At 44.9% G+C, this 21,668-nt stretch overlaps 1 protein-coding gene across 7 annotated transcripts in view; it reads right to left on the reverse strand.

Moving 5' to 3' along the window:
- The window catches only part of TNFRSF19 (TNF receptor superfamily member 19), a 158,443-nt gene that overhangs the window by 112,932 nt on the left and 23,843 nt on the right, over window positions 1–21,668 (reverse strand). For all 7 annotated transcript variants that reach the window (XM_049701313.1, XM_049701316.1, XM_049701312.1 and 4 more), the window contains 2 exons: window positions 10,859–11,037; window positions 815–900 (listed from right to left, as the gene is read on the reverse strand). In XM_049701313.1, the coding sequence (XP_049557270.1) occupies window positions 815–900; window positions 10,859–11,037 (265 nt within the window). The remainder of the gene's footprint in view (window positions 1–814; window positions 901–10,858; window positions 11,038–21,668) is intronic.

Here is a 21,668-nt window from a genome sequence, read left to right on the forward strand (position 1 = left end):
AAACAAACACCTTTTCCATCTAAGGAAAAAATATGGTCAAAAAGTTCAAGTAATGTTAATACAAAGAAGAAAAGGCACAATTTTCTCTTTACCAGCATGTAATGGGTTTTCTCTTTTTACTTATTTGTTAGATAAGAAAAGTGAAGGAGGGAATGAAATGAACTAGGATGCACGCTCATTCGGCAGGTGATCGCCATTCCCCAAGGGGAATGTCTCCAGAAATGCCTGGGAGCCACCCCACGACAGCGTCTGGGGCCTAGGAAGAGCCCGGCACAAAGACACGACGCAGTAGGATGTGGACCCCCTAGTTAACTGGAGTTGCCTGAGTTATGATCTAGAATGAAAGATAAGAGTCTGGGGCTTCCCTGGTGGCGCAGTGGTTGACAGTCCGCCTGCCGATGCAGGGGACACGGGTTCGTGCCCCGGTCCGGGAGGATCCCACATGCCGCAGAGCAGCTGGGCCCGTGAGCCATGGCCGCTGAGCCTGCGCGTCCGGAGCCTGTGCTCCGCGACGGGAGAGGCCACAGCAGTGAGAGGCCCGCGTACCGCAAAAAAAAACAACAAAAAAAAGATAAGAGTCTGAATGGGACATGGCAGCAGCAACGCCTCTGTGCTTCACCCGAGATTCTAATCAATGGATGCAGTTTGCTGACTGAGACGCACAACAAAAGGGCTTTCTGTCCTGCTGGACTCCTGATAAAAGGCCACGCACTCTAAGCCCCGCAGTAGAGAGAGATTTTGTTCCATTTGTCCACTGAAGAAAGGTTTTTAAAAAGGCCCAGAGCCCCTCTGCTCTTTGTATGGCGTTACTCACAGTGTGGCTCGTAGGGGGGCGGCGGGTCTCCGCAAGGCACACACTCCATGTCTTGAAAACCAACAAGTTTGGTCTTCCTGTAAAATCTAGAAGAGAAAGGGAAATAATCCTTGTTAGCATTTTCATCTAAGCTCACAGTTGCAGCAAACAGACTTATGTGATAAATTACTGGCAGTCTCCATTACCAGTTCTAGCGTTTAAAAAAAGGTTCTCAAAGGCTTAACTATAACAGCAGACAGACACATCCTTAGAAAGGTCTCTGAGCATGCAGTGAACGCTTAAGAAGTAACAATTCACTAAATGTAACTTTGTAGGTTCTACTCAGCCCCACTTTTCGTACACTGAGGTGGGGTGCCCGTGAGGGCGTATGAAATCTGGACATTTCTATTGTCGTTTAAATGACAAAATGCCTTGTGAAGTGCTAGTTTTTAACCTTTGAAATTCGAAGGCCAAAAATGCTAAGCAAACCATAAAACCATTGGAAAAATGCAGGCAGATACTGATATAATCGTGATAAAAGGGGGCATGTTTCTAGGCATGACAAGAAACCCAGGAGCCAGGACGATAGAGATTAACAGCTTTAAGCGCACACACACACACACACACACACACACACACACACAGACGCACAAATACTAGAGGCATCTGAAGAGCAAAAACAAAGCATCATCAACATAGTGGGCAAAAGAAAATTGGAAAATAGTTCTAGTCATGGTATTGTCTATAACTTAAGACTATAAGATAAAACTTAAAAATCATTATGGTGAAGTGAACAAGGCAACTGAAAAACAGGCAAAAACACTAATTCCCAAAAGAAGAACATTTCATAATTTTAAAACTTCACAATTAAAACTAAAAAGATGATGCAATTAAATTTAAAAAATTAACAGTAAAATGTTTAACCTCATTACTAACAAGTAAGTGCAAATTGCAGTGAAGATATACCATTTTCACTTAGAAAATTGGGAAAGTGTTGGCGTGAGCCTAGGTAAATAGGCACTTGTGTTTATTGTCAGTGGGCATATAAATTGACACTTTAGGAGGGCAATTAGCTGTAGGCCATCAGAACTCAATAGAATAGTTTACATTCTACCCAGTAATTTCATTTTTTGAAATTTATCTTCAAAAAATAATCAAGTGGGTGAAGCTGGATGTAAAGAGTGTAACCACCGCATTGCTCATAAAAGAAAAAAAACCAACGAGGCACAGTCCCATACCCAAAGCAGACATGACCAGCCATGGTAGACACAAGGCTGTGGAATACAAAGGGGCTTTTAGAAACGATGATGCAGATCTACATATCTATTTTTTTTAACTCATGAAATATCATTAAGTGGAAAAGAAAGAAGTGTGAATAATATAATTCCATTTTGCACAGACACACGCTTTTGTATAGATTCTTTCAGATCATTTATTTACCAATGCAGCTAAGAACAATTTTTGTGCATATATTTGCATTGTGAACAGTTTGGAAGGATATTCTATGCCACATATTAACAACTGATTATTTCTAGATGGTGGGGATTCAAGTGATTTTACATATATGTATATCTTCCAACTTTTTCATGACAAAAATAGTGACATGGAGAATAAATTACAGATCACGTTCATAAAGACAGGTAGATGCAATTATTTTGTGGAATTGATACTGTAGTAGCAAATCTGTGTGATCTGTGGTTGAAGCAAAATTTGCATTTGAAACTAGATAATTAGACCAAATGTCCAGACACACCCAGCACTTGCTCAACCTTCCATTTTCATCGGACTGTGAAAATCTGTTTAAATGATTGTAATATGGTGACTTTCCACCGGAATTTATAAAGTAAAAGTTAAAGAACAAAGTTGGAGGATTCACACTTTCTGATATCAAAACATATTACGAACTCCCAATTATCAATACTGGCATAAACGCAGACATACAGACCAATGGAACAGAATAGAGAGCCCAGAAATGAACCCTCACACGTATGGTCAAATGCTTTTTGACAAGGGTGCCAAGACCACTTAATGGATATAGGACAGTCTCTTCAACAAAAGGTGCTGCAAAAACTGGATATCCACGTGCAAAAGAATGAAGTTGGATCCTGATCTTTCACCATATACAAAAATTAATTCAAAATTAATTAAACATAAGACCCCAAACTACAAAACTCCTAGAAGAAAATATAGGAGAAGTTTCATGACATGGACTCTGGCAATGATTTCTTGGATATGACATCAAAAGGCAACCAGAAGGCATATAATAAATAGGCAACAAAAGCAAAAATAGACAAGAGGGAATATATTAAACTTAAAACTTTTGTGCATCAAAGGATACTATCAATGTATACTTATCCCCAAACTCACGGAGTTGTATACAATAAATATGTATAGCTTTGTCAATCATACCTCAACAAAGTGGTTAAAAAAATGTCACAACCAAAAAAAAAAAAGTTTTAAATTATAGTAATAATAGTTTCTTTGGTGGTTAAAAAAAAAAGATACAATGAAAACAGTAAAAAGGCAACCTACCCCTGTGGGAAATAATATTTGCAAATCATATATATGATAAGGGGTCAATATTCAGAATATATAAGGAACTCCTACAACTCAACAACAAAAATCAAATAACCTGATTTAAAAATGGGCAGAGGACTTGAATATTTCTCCAAAGAGGATATATAAATGGTAAGCAAGCACATGAAAAGACGGTTAACATCACTAATCATCAGGGAAATGCAAATCAAAACCGTAGTGAGTCATCACCTCACACTCATTAGGATGGCTGCTATTAAAAAAAAAGTGTTGGTGAGAATGTGGAGAAACTGGAACCCCTGTGCACTACTGGCAGGAATATTAAATGGAGCAACTGCTATGGCAAATGGTATGGCGTTTTCTTAGAAAATTAAAAATAAAACTAGCATAAGATCCAGAAATTCCACTTCTGGGTATATACCCAAAAACATTTTTTTTAAACTCTTTTTCTTATTCATTTATTTATTTTTTGGCGGTGTTTGGTCTTCGTTGCTGTGCGCGGGCTTTCTCTAGTTGCGGTGAGCGGGGGCTACTGTTTGTTGCGGTGCACAGGCTTCTCATTGCAGTGGCTTCTCTTGTTGCAGAGCACGGGCTCTAGGCGCACAGGCTTCAGTAGTTGTGGCACGCGGGCTTCAGTAGCTGTGGCTTGCGGGCTCTAGAGTGCAGGCTCAGTAGTTGTGGCACACAGGCTTAGTTGCTCCACGGCATGTGGGATCTTCCCTGACCAGGGCTCGAACCTGTGTCCCCTGCATTGGCAGGCGGATTCTTAACCACTGCTCCACCAGGAAGTCCTAGCCAAAAGAATTGAAACCAGGATCTTGCTGAAGAGACTGTCTTTTCTCCATTGTATGTTCTTGCCTCCTTTGTCGTAGATTAACTGACCATAGGTGCACGGGTTTATTTCTGGGCTCTCTGTTCTGTTCCATTGATCCATATGTCTGTTTTTGTGCCAATACCATGCTGTTTTGATTACTGCAGCTTTGTAGTACAGTCTGAAATCTGGGAGGGTTATGTCTCCAGCTCTGTCCGTTTTCCTCAGGATTGCTTTGGCAATTCTGGGTCTTTTGTGGCTCCATATAAATTTTAGGATTTTTTGTTCTAGTCCTGTGAAAAATGTCATGGGTAATTTGATAGGAATCACAATAAATCTGTAGATTGCTTTGGGTAGTATGGCCATTTTGACAAAATTAATTCTTCCAATCTAAGAGCATGGGATATCTTTCCATTTCTTTAAATAGTCTTCAATTTCCTTTATCAATGTTTTCTAGTTCTCAGTGTATAAGTCTTTCACCTCCTTGGTCAGGTTTACTCCTAGGTGTTTTTTTTTTTGGACACGATTTTAAAGGAATATTTTTAAACTTTCTCTTCCTGATATTTCATTGTCAGTCTAAAGAAATGCAACAGATTTCTGTATGTTAATCTCGTATCCTGCTACCTTGAGGAATTTATCAGTTCTAATAGTGTTGTGTGGAGTCTTTAGTGTTTTCTATATAGAGAATCATGTCATCTGCGTATAATGACAACGTGAATATACACTACTGAACTGTACACTTAAAAAATGGTTAAGATGGTAAATTTTATGTTACATTTTTTTACCACACCTAAAAAATGCATTAAAAAATCTAAAAATAGGTAAAAAACCATACGACAATATAAGGGAGCTTTCTTAGATGTACTTCTTGCTAAACATTGTAATATATACGGACTAATTCTCTTTATCTCAGACAGAAAACATGCCAAATTATAAGTTGATTAAATTAAATATTGAGATAGTCTAATATAGTTTTTAAACAGAAAAACTCTTTCTATGTAAATAAGCTAAACAAGTGCTGGGAATCAAACGTGGACGTTATTGAACTTTTTTTTTTTTTTTTTTGCGGTACGCGGGCCTCTCACTGTTGCGGCCTCTCCCGTTGCGGAGCACAGGCTCCGGACGCGCAGGTCCAGCGGCCATGGCTCACGGGCCCAGCCGCTCCGCAGCATGTGGGACCCTCCCGGACCGGGGCACGAACCCGTGTCCCCTGCATCGGCAGGCGGACTCTCAACCACTGCGCCACCAGGGAGGCCCCTGAACATTTTTAAAATAATGAATTCTATTTGTGACAAAACAGTTTGGAGGTCTGAGGTCTCCCTGAAGTTGAACAAAATATATTTGCCAAAAATATAATTATTAAAATATATGATCAGTTTGGGGGCTGTAACACAAATGAGGCTAGCAGGTGAGAAAATCCCATGTTTTCAATGACCATTAAGTCTAACTAGAAACCCTAACTAGATAGGAGGTTGGATGGGCCTGCCTTGTTGCCACCGCTCACAGGAGAGGCGATACTTGGGCATGATGCTCATAGCAGCTATCAGCAGCGGTACAGAGATTATCCAAAAGCATTCAGGACCTGCTCTGCCAGCTTCTTGATTACAATGGCTGGACGGCAGAATCTAAGATTTTTTTTAACTGCTATGACATTTTCAAAGCCATCAACCGACTCTCACTTTTTCCACTTAGTACAAATGAGACTAAGGTCTGAATCCTAAAGCACAGAATAATTACTGAATCACCAATTATGTATTAACGATCAAAGACATTGTTTTTTTATTTTTAAAAAGTCTCCTTAAAATTATCATCCAATTTGAAGATGAAGATACAGAAATTAGAGTTTTAAGATGTGACAAAAGATTAAGTGGGTAAAGAAATCTATAAATCTTTAAAAATTATTCTACTCTCTATTTTGTTTAGATTGCCAAGGTTTGGGGGACATAGATATATTTGCAACTCTGCTCCTGACCAAATGAGACAGGACACAAATTTTTAAAAATTAAATAAGACAAAAGAGAACAGAGACATATACACGGTGTCTGGTTAAACTGCTTTTTATCGTTGAACTTTAAATTTTACTCCGTGCTTTCAGCTAATGCAAAGAGACAAAAGGAAACCACATTGAATTTTATCTAATTTACTGTCTGACGAGATGCAGCATATAAATACATCTATCCACCCAAAATATTCCCCAACACTGAATGTGAAGAGGCGTTTTTAATTGAGCTGAACCCAAATAATACTACTTAGTCTAATGAACACCAGCTTGATAACTGCTATTTTAAGAAAGCCTGGTTGCAGACACTAACTCTTCCACCAATGAACGCATTTCTGCAGGGGGATGACAGACCCCAGTCCAGCCCTGGTTTCAGAACCATCTCCCTTAATACAGGTTTGAATGCAGCTGCCACGTCCTGTGTGTGACATCAGGTCCCATTTCCTGCAGCGCGTCTGCCGGGGGCGGGTGACAATTCTGCCCTCTCCTACACACCCCTGGGCTCCGTGTTTGTGCTGGAGGGTCAGCCCCCTGTTCACAGTTCTCGGCAGCCAAAGCGATGGCCCCAGTGACACTGAGAAGATGCTACTGAAAAGATGACCGTCAGGGGAAGAGCCTGGTGTTGCCTGGGGCGCTCGGGATGGGCAAGGGTTGCCAAGTGCCACTGTAAGCAGAAGGACGGAGGACGGACCAGGCGGTTGGGGAGCAGGGCTGACGGGGGTTGAGGGGGGAGTGGGTACAGGACCGGCAGAGGCCATCCTCAGGGGCAGCGAAACAGGGCTCAAGCAAGTCATTCATCTGCTCCAAGGATGGACTTCCTCCTTTGTAAGGAGGGGGTGATGTTAATCCCTAGTGTTAGCCATCCCGGTTACTAAAAGCAGCAAAGAACTGGCAGGGGCTGGGTTACTCTTCCAGGGCGGGGCCCCAGGTCCCCTCGGCAGAGAAGGGAAGGGGGCGTGGGCCAGAACAGGGGCTGGAGGCCCTTTGGCCGCTTTCAGCAAAGCTTTCACTGGCCCCCAATAACATTAATTGGCAACAATGTCAATGATTTATCTAGTGCTTACTGTGTACTAGGCGCTCTGCTAGGCGCTCTACGTGAGCTATGTTCTTAATCCTTCTGACAATTCTGTAGGCTGGTATTATTATTAGATGATATTTTTATAGGTGAGAAGAATCAATGTCAGAGAAATTAAGTAACTGGCCGAAAGCTGTTGACCATATTTGGGAACGAGGGCACTGAATTTCCCTAATTGGTCAAGCTGTAGCACAGAGGACAGACTTTCCACGCCGGTGTCCGGTGGGGGGCTGGGCCTTTGGGCAGCAGAAAATCCTGATCTGAGTGAGGCCTCGGCCGCAGAGGGCAGGCGTCACACCAGGAATAAACTTGCCCACCTTATGCCTGACCTTGGCATTTTTCTGGAGGCAATACGCAATTTATTTATTTTCTTTCTGCCTCCATTTTCCTGTCTGTCAAACGGGTGTCAACTATTTTCCTCTTTCACAAAAATACAGTCAAGCTGGGTGAGCACTTTGAAAACACCCTGGAAGACCTGGAAGAGTAGAAGTCACTCTGTAACTGTTGCCTGCCTCACACCTTCATGCTTGCTCAGAAAGGATGTAATTTTAAACTAATCATATAACTAAACTACGAAACACCATTCAAATGTCTACTCGTTTCTAACCTTCCCACATCTAAGCATCTATTTACAGAATGAGCAAACACCGTGACACTAAAGCACTGGGCTCAGGTGAGGACACGTTTGGTGAAGCACGAGGAAGCACATTTGGCGGGGACTCCCTCTCACGCTCCAGCAGCCCACGCCTGGGTTCCCCCTTGTAAAAACCGAGTCCTGGGTCTCTGGGCACTGCCCAGCTCAGCCTAGCATCCCCCGTGGACCCCTCCTCTCCCTGACGCCCCATCCTCTTCCCCGGCGGAGAGGGCAGAGGAGTCAAGACCCGGTTCCGTCAGAACAGGAGCAGAGAGGTATCAGGTGCCCAGTGTCTGTCCTTCCATCAGATTTGCACAAGCTCAAGACGCTGGGGAATAATATTCACAGCTCTCAGTGTCTTCTGAGATGACAGGCCACTATTTTCTAAAAACATAACAGATCGCTGAGATATACTTCACATACCACGCAATCTACCCCTTTAAAGTATTCAAGTAAATGGTCTTTAGTACACTCAGGGAGCTGTGTAAACATCAGCTCAGTCACTTTTAGAACATTTTCATCGGGAAGAAAAGAAACGCTGTACCCTTTGACAATCACTCCCCCTGCTTCTCAACCCTTCCCAGCCACCAGCCCTAGACAACCACTGATGTACTTTGTGTTCTTTAGGTGCGCCCATTCTGGGCGTCTCACACCAGTGGAGCCCCACAGTATGAGCTCTTTTGTGATCGGCTTCTTTCACTTAGCCTAACGTTTTCTAGGTTTCTCCATGTTGTCGTATGTATCAGTAATTCATTCCTTTTTACCGCTGAATAATATTCCCTTGCTAGATACACTCCATTTTGTTTATCCATTCATCAGCTGATGAACATTTGGGTCGTTTCTACTTTCTGACCCTCATGTATAAGGCTGCTATGGACATCTGTGGACAAGTTCTCGTGTGGACATGTTTTCAGTTCCCTTGGTTACACGCTCAGGAGCAGAAGTGCTGGGTCGCATGGTAACTCTACGTGCAGCTTTCTGAGGAAACGCCGTACTGTCTTCCGAAGTGGCTGCACAATTTTACGTTCCCAGTTTCTCCACATCCTCACCAACACCTGTTACTGCCTGTCTTTTGGTTATAACCATCCTGGTGGGTGTGAAGTATGTGGGTCTTTTTTTTTTCTTTTTTTGCGTTTGCTGATGACTAATTGACGTTGTGTATCTTTTCATGAGCTCACTGGTCATTTGTGTCTCTTCTTTGGAGAAATGTCTATTCAAATCCTTTGCCCATATTTTAATTGGGTTATTTGTCTTTTTGTTATTGAGTTGTAAGAGTTCTTTATATGTGCTAGATAAGATAGTCCCTTATCACATATATGAGTTACGAATAGCTCCTTTAATTCTGGGGGTTGTTGTTTCAATTTCTTGATGGTATCCTGTGAAGCACAAAAGGCTTTAATTTTGATGAAGTCAAATATAGCTATTTTTTCTTTGGTCACTTGTGCTGCTGGTGTAAGACCACTACTTTCTGCATCTGTTTGGGTTCTGAGTCTTCGCATAAGGACTTGCTTGACCCATGAGGCTATTCCCTGCCCTGTTTCTGGCCTTCAGCCCCAGAGCTTTATCTGCCCTCTGGCTTCACTAAAAGCCCCAGAGCGGGCACCCAGCATCTGTCAAATCCCTGCTCCCGTGGGCACGAGCCGGCGGGGTGCAGTCAGCGTCCTCCGTCTGCACTGACTTGGAGCGTGGATTCTGGTGGCAGAGTCCAAGCCACACTGCGCACCGCCTGCGCCATCTCGCCTGAATAACCTTAATGATAAGGCTCACCTTCTTCGTTTTTAAAACACTGTGAACGTCACAGACAATAATTCACGTAAACTGCTTAGCCACTACGTAATACAGTTTGCTGCTCCCATCACGCTGCCGGCCCTGGTTGCTTTACTTCTGCAATAAAGCCTGGGTTCCAGGAAAGCTCCGGGAATCCTCATCTCTCCTCTGGCTCCACTAGATACTAATTAGGTCCTCCTGATGCTCACTTTGTCCCCTCCCCTCCTTACTTCCTGCAGCAATGCCTCGTCCCTAACAGACCACCACACTGGCCCCACCGAGTCCCGGGCTTCATCAGGACTCTGGCTTCCAGCTGCCTGTTTTATCTGGCATGTCCGGTTAACCGTTACCTAGAAGCACTTAAAATGTTAAAGTTCCTCCTCCTGGGCTTTGTCTCCCCACCTGGCCCAGGTGTGGTCCCCTTGCTGTCCACAGCCTGGGTTCCTTTTCAACGTGCCCATTTCAGGTCTCCACCGGTACAGCTGCATCCCCCCGGCTCTCACTGCCTCTCCCTCTTCTCCGCTCTCCCTCCTCCTGTGGCTGCCTCGGCCTCTCGGCAGTTTCTGAGATACACCAGGCCGTGTCCACCCCAGGGTCTGTGTCCAGAGAGAGCTCACCTTTCCAGCATCGCCCATCCTGATGACCCACCTTGATCCTGCAACCTGCATCCCCTGCACTCCCCAGGGGGCACGCCCAACGCCCTGAGCTGCTTGCGATTTTCTTTTTTTCCATAGCAATCATATCTTCCACCTTTTTGTACAACTTATCATTTACTGTGTAGGTATTTGTCAAATCTTATTAGGATGTCAGCTGCCTGTGGGTGGGGATCTCTGTCTCCCTCCCCAAAGTGATGCCTTACAAAATACGACTGGATGGCGGTATTTGCATTTCTCCGATCATGTTGAGGATGGACATCTTTGTATGGTCACAGGCCACACACGTTCCTCTTTTGTGAACTGTCTAGTTTTTTCTTTCGTCCCTTTGTCCATGTTTTCTGTTTTATCGATCTGCAGGAGCTCTGAGGATTTTCGGGACACGGAGCCTCGGTCACCACGCTTATCCATTGCATTCTAACCACGCCTGTCGCCGTGCAGGGCACACAGGAGGCCCAGAGAATAGAAGAGCCACGAACCTCGGCAAGTGTGTTCAGGTTAACATCAGCGGGCATCTGCACTTGGAAGGGAACCAGAGAAAAGCCTGTTCAGACTAACTGACTCATTACGCGGGAAGGACTGGCCACATACCCGGGCAGGCAGTCCCCACAGATGGCGTCGCGGGTGGCAGAGCAGTTGGCCTTCTGGAGGCGGCTCAGCAGGGCGCAGTCCAGGCACGGCTTGCACTTCTGAAAGCCCCAGTCCTCCTTGAACCTGTGCGGCCAGCACCTCACACACTGGGCATCCTCCCCGTAGCCAAAGCCACATTCCTGCGGGGATGAACAGGCAAGAGACAGCTATTCAGACCCCGCGAGCTTCAGACCCCGCGAGCGTGAAAAAGGAGGACGAGGAGACGGCAGAGAACTGGGCTGGTGACTACCCAGCGCCCGCCTCTCTGGACACAAAGGCCGCTCTTTCAGCGAGTTCCAATGTGTCTCCCCCTGCTAATAATCTCTCTTACGACCTAAGTATACTTACTCATCCACTTTATTCCAGGAGCACGAGCATTTGAATAAGAAAGGCTCTCCCCCTCCCCCGCCTCCCCTGCTGCTGCGGCATTATCGCCAGCTGAGGGCAGAATTACGGCACTTCAACTCAGCTGGTCATCTGAGTGCTCAGAAGCTAGAGTCGGGGAAATATGTAGACACCTAGTCACTTATCAAGGCAGAAAGTAAGTGCTGTGATAAGTAACAGAACACAAGGACAGCTGCATACGAAACGTCAGAAGCTTACAATATCCTTAGAGAAACTTGGAATGGTTAGCTGTTTATTACTGTCTGAGAGAGGGAAGATGCTTACACAACGCTTATAAGAACACTAAATCCTTGTTTGGATCAAACCCTGTGATACTAAAGGTCTCAAGCATCTCTAGATTTGGCCATCAGAACCCAGAACTGCTTTCCAAGGATGGGCTTCACAGACGGCTCTTTGACCTGCATACGAGTTCCAGCACTAAGCCAATCACAGCGTGTCATATGATGCCGTTATAAATGCAGTCACAAAAAGAACGCCATAGACCAGTGTTCATGATAGTTTAAAAAATAAGTTACAAAACAGAATGAGAAACAGGATCCCATTTCTTACAACAACATTAATAGTAAGTGCTAACATTTATCGGGGGCTTCCCCTATGCCAGGATCTCATTAATTCCTCCTCCCCCACAATGAGGAAAGCGCTTCCCATGCTCCGATTTCCTGGATGGGAGTATGGGGTTTCCCAGAAGGCATGCACCTTAACCAAAGAGACATTGCTAATGTCAGAACCAGGATCTGAACCTACACGGTTTTTAAATTAATTAATTAATTTATTTATTTATTATATAGCGCTTTACAATTTTCAAAAGTTTCACACACATGATTTCATATAATCCCATAATAATCCTTTTAAAAAAAATCCTCTATCCCTATATTGCCCCTCTCCCTCCCTCTCTCCACTGGTAACCACTAGTTTATTCTCTTTTATCTGTGAGTCTGCTTCTTTTTTGTTTTACTCACTAGTTTGTTGTATTTTTTAGATTCCACATATAAGTGATATCATACAGTATTTGTCTTTCTCTGTCTGACTTCACTTAGCACATTGCCCTCCAAGTCCTTCCATGTTGCCACAAATGGCAAAATTTCTTTCTTGTTTACGGCTGAGTAATATTCCATTGCATATACGTACCACATCTCCTTTATCCATTCATCTGTGGATGGGCACTTAGGTTGCTTCCATACCTTGGCTATTGTAAATAGTGCTGCTATGAACACTGAGTGCACGTATCTTTTCAAATTAGTGTTTTTGTTTTTTTCAGATGTATACCTAGGAGCGGAATTGCTGAGTCATATGGTACGAACCTACATGGCTTAATTCCAGAGCCAGACTTCATACCACTACACTCTGGGACTTTCAGGCACTTTATGTGACATATACACAGGAAGATGTCTGAAAGATTACATATCAAATGTTAACACGGTCATCTGCACTATGTGATGGTTTCTATAGAACACTGGCCATTAAAAAGAAAATCAGACAGCAGCTCTCGAGCTGCAAACAGAGCCCCACGTGGAGGGCATGCTGGGAGCCCACACACAGCCAGAGGGGCAGCGGTGGGGGGGGGCGGGCAGGGCTCCCAATCACAGCCTCAGCTTCCTCACTGGGAACCACGGAAGCCAGAACACAGATCCAGCGAGGTCAGAATTCTCGCTTCTCCATAAAATTTATATATTTAACTTCTTCATCCATATTTTTATACAAAGTCAACTAAGCAGTATTTATTGGCTGAAAATTAAATCAAAACCAACACACACACACACACACAGATACAAATGAACTTATTTACAAAACAGAAATAGACTCACAGACAAATGTATGGTTACCAAAGGGGAAGGGTGGGTGGAGGGAGGGATAAATTAGGAGGGTAGGGTTAACATATACACACTACTATATATAAAATACGTAATCAATAAAGACCTACTGTATAGCACAGGGAACTCTAGTCAATATCTTGTAATAACCTGTAAGGGAAAAGAATCTGAAAGAGTATATATATATACATATATATGTATGTGTATATATATATAAACTGAATCACTTTGCTGTACACCTGAAGCTAACACGACATTGTAAATCAACTATACGTCATTTAAAAAACAAAAACCAACACAAAGAATAGTATTCCCTGTACGCAGTAAGCCACTCAATAAAGGATATTAGCAACGATACTTCAATCCAGACCTCACTAATGAACTCACTCACATTTGGGAGGGGCTATCCCTTCCTTTCCCCCTTCAATTCCTCTGCCAGTCTTTCAAATGTGTGTCTTGAACAAGCACAGCAAAGAGCAGGGGAGAAAAACAAAGCAGAAGGTCAGCACCTTCCTAACCCTGAGGGCTCCAGCTAGACAATGTTCTGAACCAAAGGCACAGACAGAAGCAGGGGGGGAAAGTTTTAAATACTAATTCACAAATTAGAATTTCTTTAGAACTGTTAACAGAGATTATCTTTTTTTTGGGGGGGGTAGTGGAATTATGAGGTGTTTTCAGTTTTTATACTTCTGTAATGATTTGATTTTCGTGCAGGAAGCATCTCTAGTAATCAGGAAGACAATACAGACACACACTGAGAAAGAATTTCTTAGGATGTGTACTTGGTCTTGGCGGGAAGGAGACCACTGCTATTTTGGGGGGCTGTGCACAGCAGTGGGATCTGCACCAGGACAGTGTTAGCTGCTGAGAGAGCCCCAGGCATCCGAAGGCTTCCTTTAGGCACAGAAGGGAGCCTCCCACCCCGAGTCCCAGGATCAAAGCGTGTGCACATGACATCCGGGGCAGGACCTCCTCACTCACAGGCTGGCATATCCCCCAAAGTTCCTGCGGCAGCGATTTCAACATCACGCTTTGATCCAGGCAGCTGGGACTGTAAGGGTCTCATATACAGGAACACACAACAGAGAAGGAAAGAAAAAGGGAGGGAGAGGAAGATAGGAAAACAAAGGGAAAGAGGTAGGCGTCTATGAACTGGTAGCAAACGTCAGAAATGTTGCTTCTCAAGCCAGGCTGATACAGGGTGAAAGTGTATATTTTCCTGCATTGGAGCCAAAGACACATCGGCCGCTTGCCAGCTAAGTTATTTTGGGAACTCTCTGACCCTCAGACTCTTCATCTGTGAGATGGGATAACAGTGCAGGCCCTACAGGGTTACTCTGAGGAATAAAAGGGAAAACATATGAAGCCTCTCAACTCTAAATCAAGCACAGGTGTCCGCAAACAAATGATACCCATGGCCATTACTGTTTGGGATTCTCTACAGCCCAACAGACCGATTTTCTTGATTCCAGTATAATAAAGCTTCACTGGGGAATAAAGGGATCTGCAGACCCCAATTTTTTCTAGGCTACTTCAAACATCACTTTCCATCTAAAACATTTTTATTGAATAAAAATTTTTCTAAATCGAATCCCAAGTACCTCCTTTTTTTTTTTTTATTTTTTTTATTTTTTTTTTGCGGTACGCGGGCCTCTCACTGTTGTGGCCTCTCCCGCTGTGGAGCACAGGCTCCGGACGCGCAGGCTCAGCGGCCATGGCTCACGGGCCCAGCCGCTCCGCGGCACGTGGGATCCTCCCGGACCGGGGCACGAACCTGTGTCCCCTGCATCGGCAGGCGGACTCTCAACCACTGCGCCACCAGGGAAGCCCCCAAGTACCTCCTTTTGAAAATGGGTACATAAGATAGAATTTAACCTTTCCTGGTTGAATCCACTACTGCGTTGCGCCGTCATACAAAGAACTAGGCAGTCCTGGGCCTGTGGGGCCGTTCTGCTGCTCTAACGCCTCTGCCACGTGGTCAGCGGGCCTCGCTCCCTCCTGCTGAGCCTCGCTGTCTATAGCCACTCACTTCCCCTCTCCAGTCCTGAGAAACTAGAGAAATGATCTGACTAGAAATGAACTTGAAAGAATATACACAGGTGTATTGACAGTTCCATCTCTTTTGAGAAAACATATACTTCAGTGTTGGGAAATCTTTGTGCTTCTTTTTTGATTCCTGGCCGTGTCTAGAGTTTATATTGTACATAAGCACCGCTTTGACCAATGAGTTTTTGCCATGTATCGTTGTGTGTGATTTACATGTCATTAGAGTTTATAGAATGAGGATTTCATGAAACTTTTTTTTTTTTGGTTCGCTCTGCACTGGAGCAAATCACGTACAGAAAGAAAACAAAGCCAGGCTCCAAGGGCATCACAGCTTTTGCCTTTATTAACTGGATACCGGCTTACTATTTCTGCCTGCAGCTTATATGCTCTGGGGGCAGCTGCAGCAATTCTCTTTGGGGTAGATTCAGGTGAGGGGTTGAGATAAGGCTTTGTACCATCACCATCACAAAAGAGTACCAAAATGTACAGAGCAGGTACCACGAGCCATACTTGTACAGAGATCGATTATTTGGGGGAATTTTATTCAAAATATATTTTCTCTCAGAAGCAGACTCACAGACACAGAGAACAGACGTGTGGTTGCCAAGCGGGAAGGGGGGTGGGGGGTGGGGGAGGGATGGAGTGGGAGTTAGGGATTAGCAGATGCAAACTAGTATGTGTAGGATGGATAAACAACAAGGTCCTACTGTATAGGGAACTATGTTCAATATCTTATGATAAACCATATGGAAAAGAATATGAAAAAGAATGTATGTATGTATAGCTGAGTCACTTTGCTGTGCAGCAGAAATTAACACAACATTGTAAATCAACTACACTTCAATAAAATTTTAAAAATATATACTTTCTCTAAAGTATTTGCCATTTAAAAAAAGATTATTAGAAACACAGCCTAATATTATTTTTAAACTTTTAAGAATAATATCATCATTTTCAGTTCATGAGAGTCTAAGAAGTGTATGAAGTGCTCATTCCACATGTTAAATTAACTAGACACCTTGAATTAACTAGAAATTCAGAGCAGTTATTTCCAAAGAATTACTGTATAGCATCCATGGCAGCAACCACATCTAGAGCTGATTTGTCACATTTCTAAAGCACCATAAACGTAGAGACGTCATCATTATTTGAAATCCAGGCTATAAAGTAAAAAGCATATAAATATTAAATTACCCCCCATATAAATGTCTACCTTGATGTTTTTATTTCATTCACTAAAACAAGGTGGTTAAAATGCCTTGAAATCTTCCATATTAAGTTCAATAAACAACTACCAAGAGAAACGGAAGGAGGCGAAACAACGGAGAGAGAGAGACAAAGACAGAGAGAGTGACAGAGACAGAGAGAGAGACGGGGGGGGTCACCAGCCCCTGTCCCATGGTAACCCGTCTTTCCATCCTCCGTCCCTAACTTCCCACTCCGCCACTGTGCCAGGTCTGGGGAAACCTCCCAGACACATCCTCCTCGTGTGTGGGCAACTATTCTGCATCTCCTTTTCATTCACCCCACTCGGTGCACTGTGGGGAGCGATGGCATCAGCCCCTGAGCGCGGGTTCCTCCGCAGGGATGCAGGTTGGTACCCCACGGGAGCTGCTCTTACTCATCACTGCACCCAGGTGCTGGGGCACAGAGGGTACCCTTTGAGCGTGGCCAACTGAGCTGGCAAGCATCACGTGATCTAATTGGGCATCTCATGAAAATACCAACAGTATTAGATCTTTTAGTTTTTCCCATGTGACCTTGGGGCACAAGGGGGAGAGCTCCCAGGCACAGTGCTTCCTTTGGGGACAGAAGCAGAGGTGTGGACAGGTCCATGGTGACAGGAGGAAGGGGCAGGCTGCCCACACTGGCTCTGCTCAGTCTTTCCTTTGACAGACTCTCTGCTTGACCAAAGTCTACAGGTGTCTCTGAGCCACTTTTTCGACTGCACCCTGTTCTTAGGTCTGGTCTTGAAGAACCCGGTTGTCCGAGGATCCTGTCCCGTTGGTTTAGCCAGAATCCCCCATCCTCAGTACCCGCTTATTCTCCATATCTGACCTCCCAAGCCACCCACCCTACCCCCCGCCCCAGGTGAGGCCTGGTCCCCCGTCTGCCTGCAGCAAGAATCCTGGCGTCTATACAGCCAGGATCCCCCTTCCGCCGCCGTTTCCTCTTGGTGAGCGTCCACCCTGCCCCCCCGCTCTGCTCCGGGACTATAACCCCCACGTGTCCACGTTGCATGTGGAGCTGAATGCGGTTCTGGAGCGAGGTCTCTCTTCTCCTGTTGCAAAAGCTCCTGAATAGAATTTGTTTTTCCTGCTGTAACCTCTGTCCTGTCCTGGTTTTCTTTGACACTTTCCAGGTTGTACTGAGTTCGCCCTCTCACCAGTTAGTAGAAGGACTCTGTGTGTGTGTGTGTGTGTGTGTGTGTGTGTGTGTGTGTGTGTGTGTGTGTTTGGTGTGGGAGGCTAAGGGAGAGGCAGGAGAAGGGGGAGGGAAGAGTGAGTCAGTCACTGGCCTGGGCTCCAGGATTAGCTACGTGTTTTATTTTTATGGAGGACGGTCTGCCATTAACATCAAGGCTAGAAATGCGTTGAGGCTTCAACACAATACGGCAGTTCTTTATTTTTGAAATTATGACCTGGTGCCTGAAAGCTAGAAGGAAATACCTAGGACTGCCCTGAATCACCGGGAAGGCCTTTTTATTAACAAACTTTGAGGTGGGAAAATACACACATGGATAGAAAAGAATGCATGGCCATAGGGTTCCTACTTACTTCCCCAAATCATAAACTAAGGGACTAACCCTTGGCATCTGACATCGCCCCCTACCCCGCCTTCCCCAAAGCCCACATCCCTGAAGCCGTCAAGGGTTCTCTGCGTGACCACGCTTGAGTCGGCCTCCTGAACCTTCTCCCGGCCCATCTGCGCATGGCCTCGTGAAATCTAGTTCCAGCAAGAGCCCTGCGGGGTCAGTTTAACCAGGGCCCTCCCCCTCAGGGTCCTCGGCCTCCCACCCAGGTGACATCCGGCCGTCCCACCCTGTGTTCAGCGAGAACCCGTCCGGTCGGCTTCGGTCAGAAACTCTCCGCCTCTGGTGTCTCCTGGTAGTAATTCCCACCACGGACTCGACCCCTCCTCCTCGGCTACGAATCCCCACTCATCCAGGCTGTATTCAGAGATCAGCCCCTTCCCTCCCGCTGTAAAATCCCCATGCCTACTGCAAAGGTTCTGAACGATGCCTGCCCCGCCCACTTCAGCAGGTGCCACTGAGTAGCTCTTCTTTCACCGCAGCTACGCCAGTGCGTGATGAAGAGCTAATGCTGGGTAAACTGACGGACGAACAAATATTGTGTGAAGCAGTATTTGCTCAAGTTTATTATTAGTAGCAGTATCAGTATTAGTACAACTACTATTATTTTATCCCAGGGAGCAAAAGCCTGTAAGGGCCACAGCAACATCTCCTAGCTGGTAAGGCCAAGCCTTCCCCCTGGGCGGGCGGAGGTGTGAGCAGCTTCCTGATCTTGGCTCCAAAGCAAGAGAGGGCTGGGCCCAGCTGGGCTTCTTCCAGCCGAGCTGGGGGCAGCCGTGGCTCTGTCACTCTGCCCAATATTTTTAAGCCACATTTGGTGGCCTTCCAGTAGCAAAATGACCGAAAGTAAACAGTGCTCATATCCCCTTCCTTCTTCCCTCCCTCTGCAAATCCAGAACTGAACAAAAAACACCACTGGATCCCACCTACACGCTGGGGGAGCAGGTCCGCCCCCCGACAGGGGAGATCCTCACAGACCATGAATTATCCAGGAAACACATCCAGGGGCCTCCGGTCAAAAGCACTATTTATTTGTACAGCCAATAAGTATTAACTTGGGTTCTTTGAATTTTGAAAGCTCAAACTGGATGGAGAAGAAGTGATTTATAAAGAAAATCTAGGGCACACAAATGGAAACGACAAACTAGATTCAGGTGTGGCTGGTGTGCAGCAATCAGCTTTCTAATTTCCTCTAAGAAAACACCACCAAAGACATAGCCCCCCAACTTCTGGTTTGTGGAAACCCACAGTTGAGTTTTCTAACGAAAAATTACAAGCTAGAGCTTGTTAATATATGCCAAACACCACTGGGCTTGATTAGGTATAATTAGACACAAATAAAGTGAGCGACACTGTAATTAAATGGCAGAAATGAATCTTTTTTATGCTTGAAAATGACATTAATCTTTGTGTGATTTTCTTCCTAAGGATGTAAAGTTTTCCAAAGCGGAGATGTCTTTAAAAATAGGAAGCCCCGCGTGCACCTGCGGGGAGGGAGGGGCGCTGTTGTTTACCAGAATTAACTTTCTTCACATTAACTAAAGTCATCCCAATAATTGCTTAGCAAAGCTTACTTTGAAAACCGTTCCAGAGTCTTGAAGTCTGTTTCCAGAGGCTCATGCAAAAACTAGTTTCCTGATTTACTGCCTGGAGGCGATCGTGTTAAAAGCACACTGTTGGCATTAATGCTCGGTGCGGAGGAGGGGCCGTGGGCGGGCAAACTCTAGACGGTGAGAATTCAAGTCTAATGTGGTCACTTCGGGAAAACAAAAATCATCTCCCGCTCACTCTCACGAGCCCCCAGGACGCCACCGAACACTCACGCACACGGTCGTGGTCAAAACGCCCAGCGTAGCTTGCTTACAGAGCCATGGAAATCATACTCGGTATTTTTGGCCTCGGAAATAGGAAAAAGACATTATTCATTATCTTTATCATAAACTTTCAAAGACTAAAAATTAAACCCTGCAGTGGGGGAGAGAGTAAATAGGGCTCAAGGAGATAAAGTCCTCCACACAGATTCTAAATGGCTCGGTGACCCGTCACATATTTTCCCAAAGATTCAGGAAAACGACTTCCTAAGCTGAGTTACTAAAAAAGAGCCGAAATGACAGAGATGGTGCTTGGGGCTCTGTGGGAGGGACCTGGGAACCGAAAGGGCTGCTGAGATGCTACCGCTCTGCGTGGCCCCAGGGCAGCGCTGGTGGGCGGAGCCAGCGGAGTGGGAGGGACAGGTGGGGACCTGGACAAGCGCACTGCCCGGAGGAGGAGGGCGGGGAGAAGGCTGCTGGGAGCAGCTCCTGCATCGCACACGCTGGGATATTTGTCTGTGTTTTCAAAGTTGGTCCTAAGCCACTGCTTCTGGAGGGAAGTCGATCATTCTAGAACAACACTGTCCAATATGACAACCATAACCTCACATGGGGAAACTTAAATTTCATTACTTAAAATGAAATAAAATAAGCAACCCAGTTCCTCGGTGACACCAGCCACAGTTCACGTGTTCGATAACCACAGTGGCTCGTAGCACCCGTGTTGAACAGCACAGGTAGAGACCATGTGCATCAGCACAGAAAGTCCTTCCAGGTGCACTGTCCTCGGGCATTATCAAGGCGGGAGGCAGACGGTGACCCCAAGAGCCCCCCTCCCCCCGACACTGTCACCTACTTACAGTGATGGTGGACACACCGACTAACCTCTGTGTCGCATCTGTAAACAGGAGTAGTTATATATACTCCCCACTTAAGACGTATGCTGTAAGAATTCCTTATGTCGTACAAAGATCACATAGAACCTGGCTCACTATAATACATGTTGGCCAATGTTAGCTATTTTCATTGCATGGTATATATCACGGACTCACAATTAAAGACATTTTGAGAGAGAGTCCATATTTTTTAGGTTAAGACACACCCTGCCGATGAACACACGCAACGTACCCAGGGTGAAAGGTGAAAATAAGTACTCGTTTAGAAAGTGGCCAAAGATGAGAAGGGTACTGCCCTCAACAAGCATCAGGGGTCTTATTGAACCCGGAGCTGCTGCGTAGACTCCTTACGCTCTCACAACTGAAAGGAAGTAAAAAGCGGTCGGGGAGCGCTGACCACACACCACAGGTGAGCAGAGCACATGCTGCCCCTGGAAAGCTCTTCCGGCACCTTCCAACAAGCCCAACTGCATGTCCCAATGCAGAGACCTAACCGTGGGAGAGTAAGCCACACCTCGTGAAAAGGCAGGACTGAACGCCTTCCAAAGAAAATAATAATTAGGAGCAATAAAACCACAGATGGAAATTTCAACCACACCTGCTTACCCGAAGTATTTGCAAGCTTGAGTTTTAAGGTATAGATATATGTTTGTAATTCGAAGAACCTCACGACCCGGGATTTATTTTGGATAGACATGATAGTAGAAAAATGGACAGAAGTTTTCAATTACGCTTAGTACAGCAGAATAAGTTACATAATAATGTTAGAATAAAGATGATTAAAAACTCTATGTTTGGTGAAAATGCTCTTTTAAAAATTCTTAATATAAAGAAAACTTTAGTTGTGGATATCAATAATTTGATCCAGCTTCCCTACTTTTTCATAACTAATTATAAAATGTTTGCTATTTATTGTGCTTTCAAAATTTCAAACACCACTGGTAGCCAAAATGGTACACCTCAGTTAAAAAAGTAAAGACTCCTGTACTC

Source organism: Orcinus orca, chromosome 18 (genome assembly GCF_937001465.1).
Source record: "Orcinus orca chromosome 18, mOrcOrc1.1, whole genome shotgun sequence".
Lineage (NCBI taxonomy): Eukaryota > Metazoa > Chordata > Mammalia > Artiodactyla > Delphinidae > Orcinus > Orcinus orca.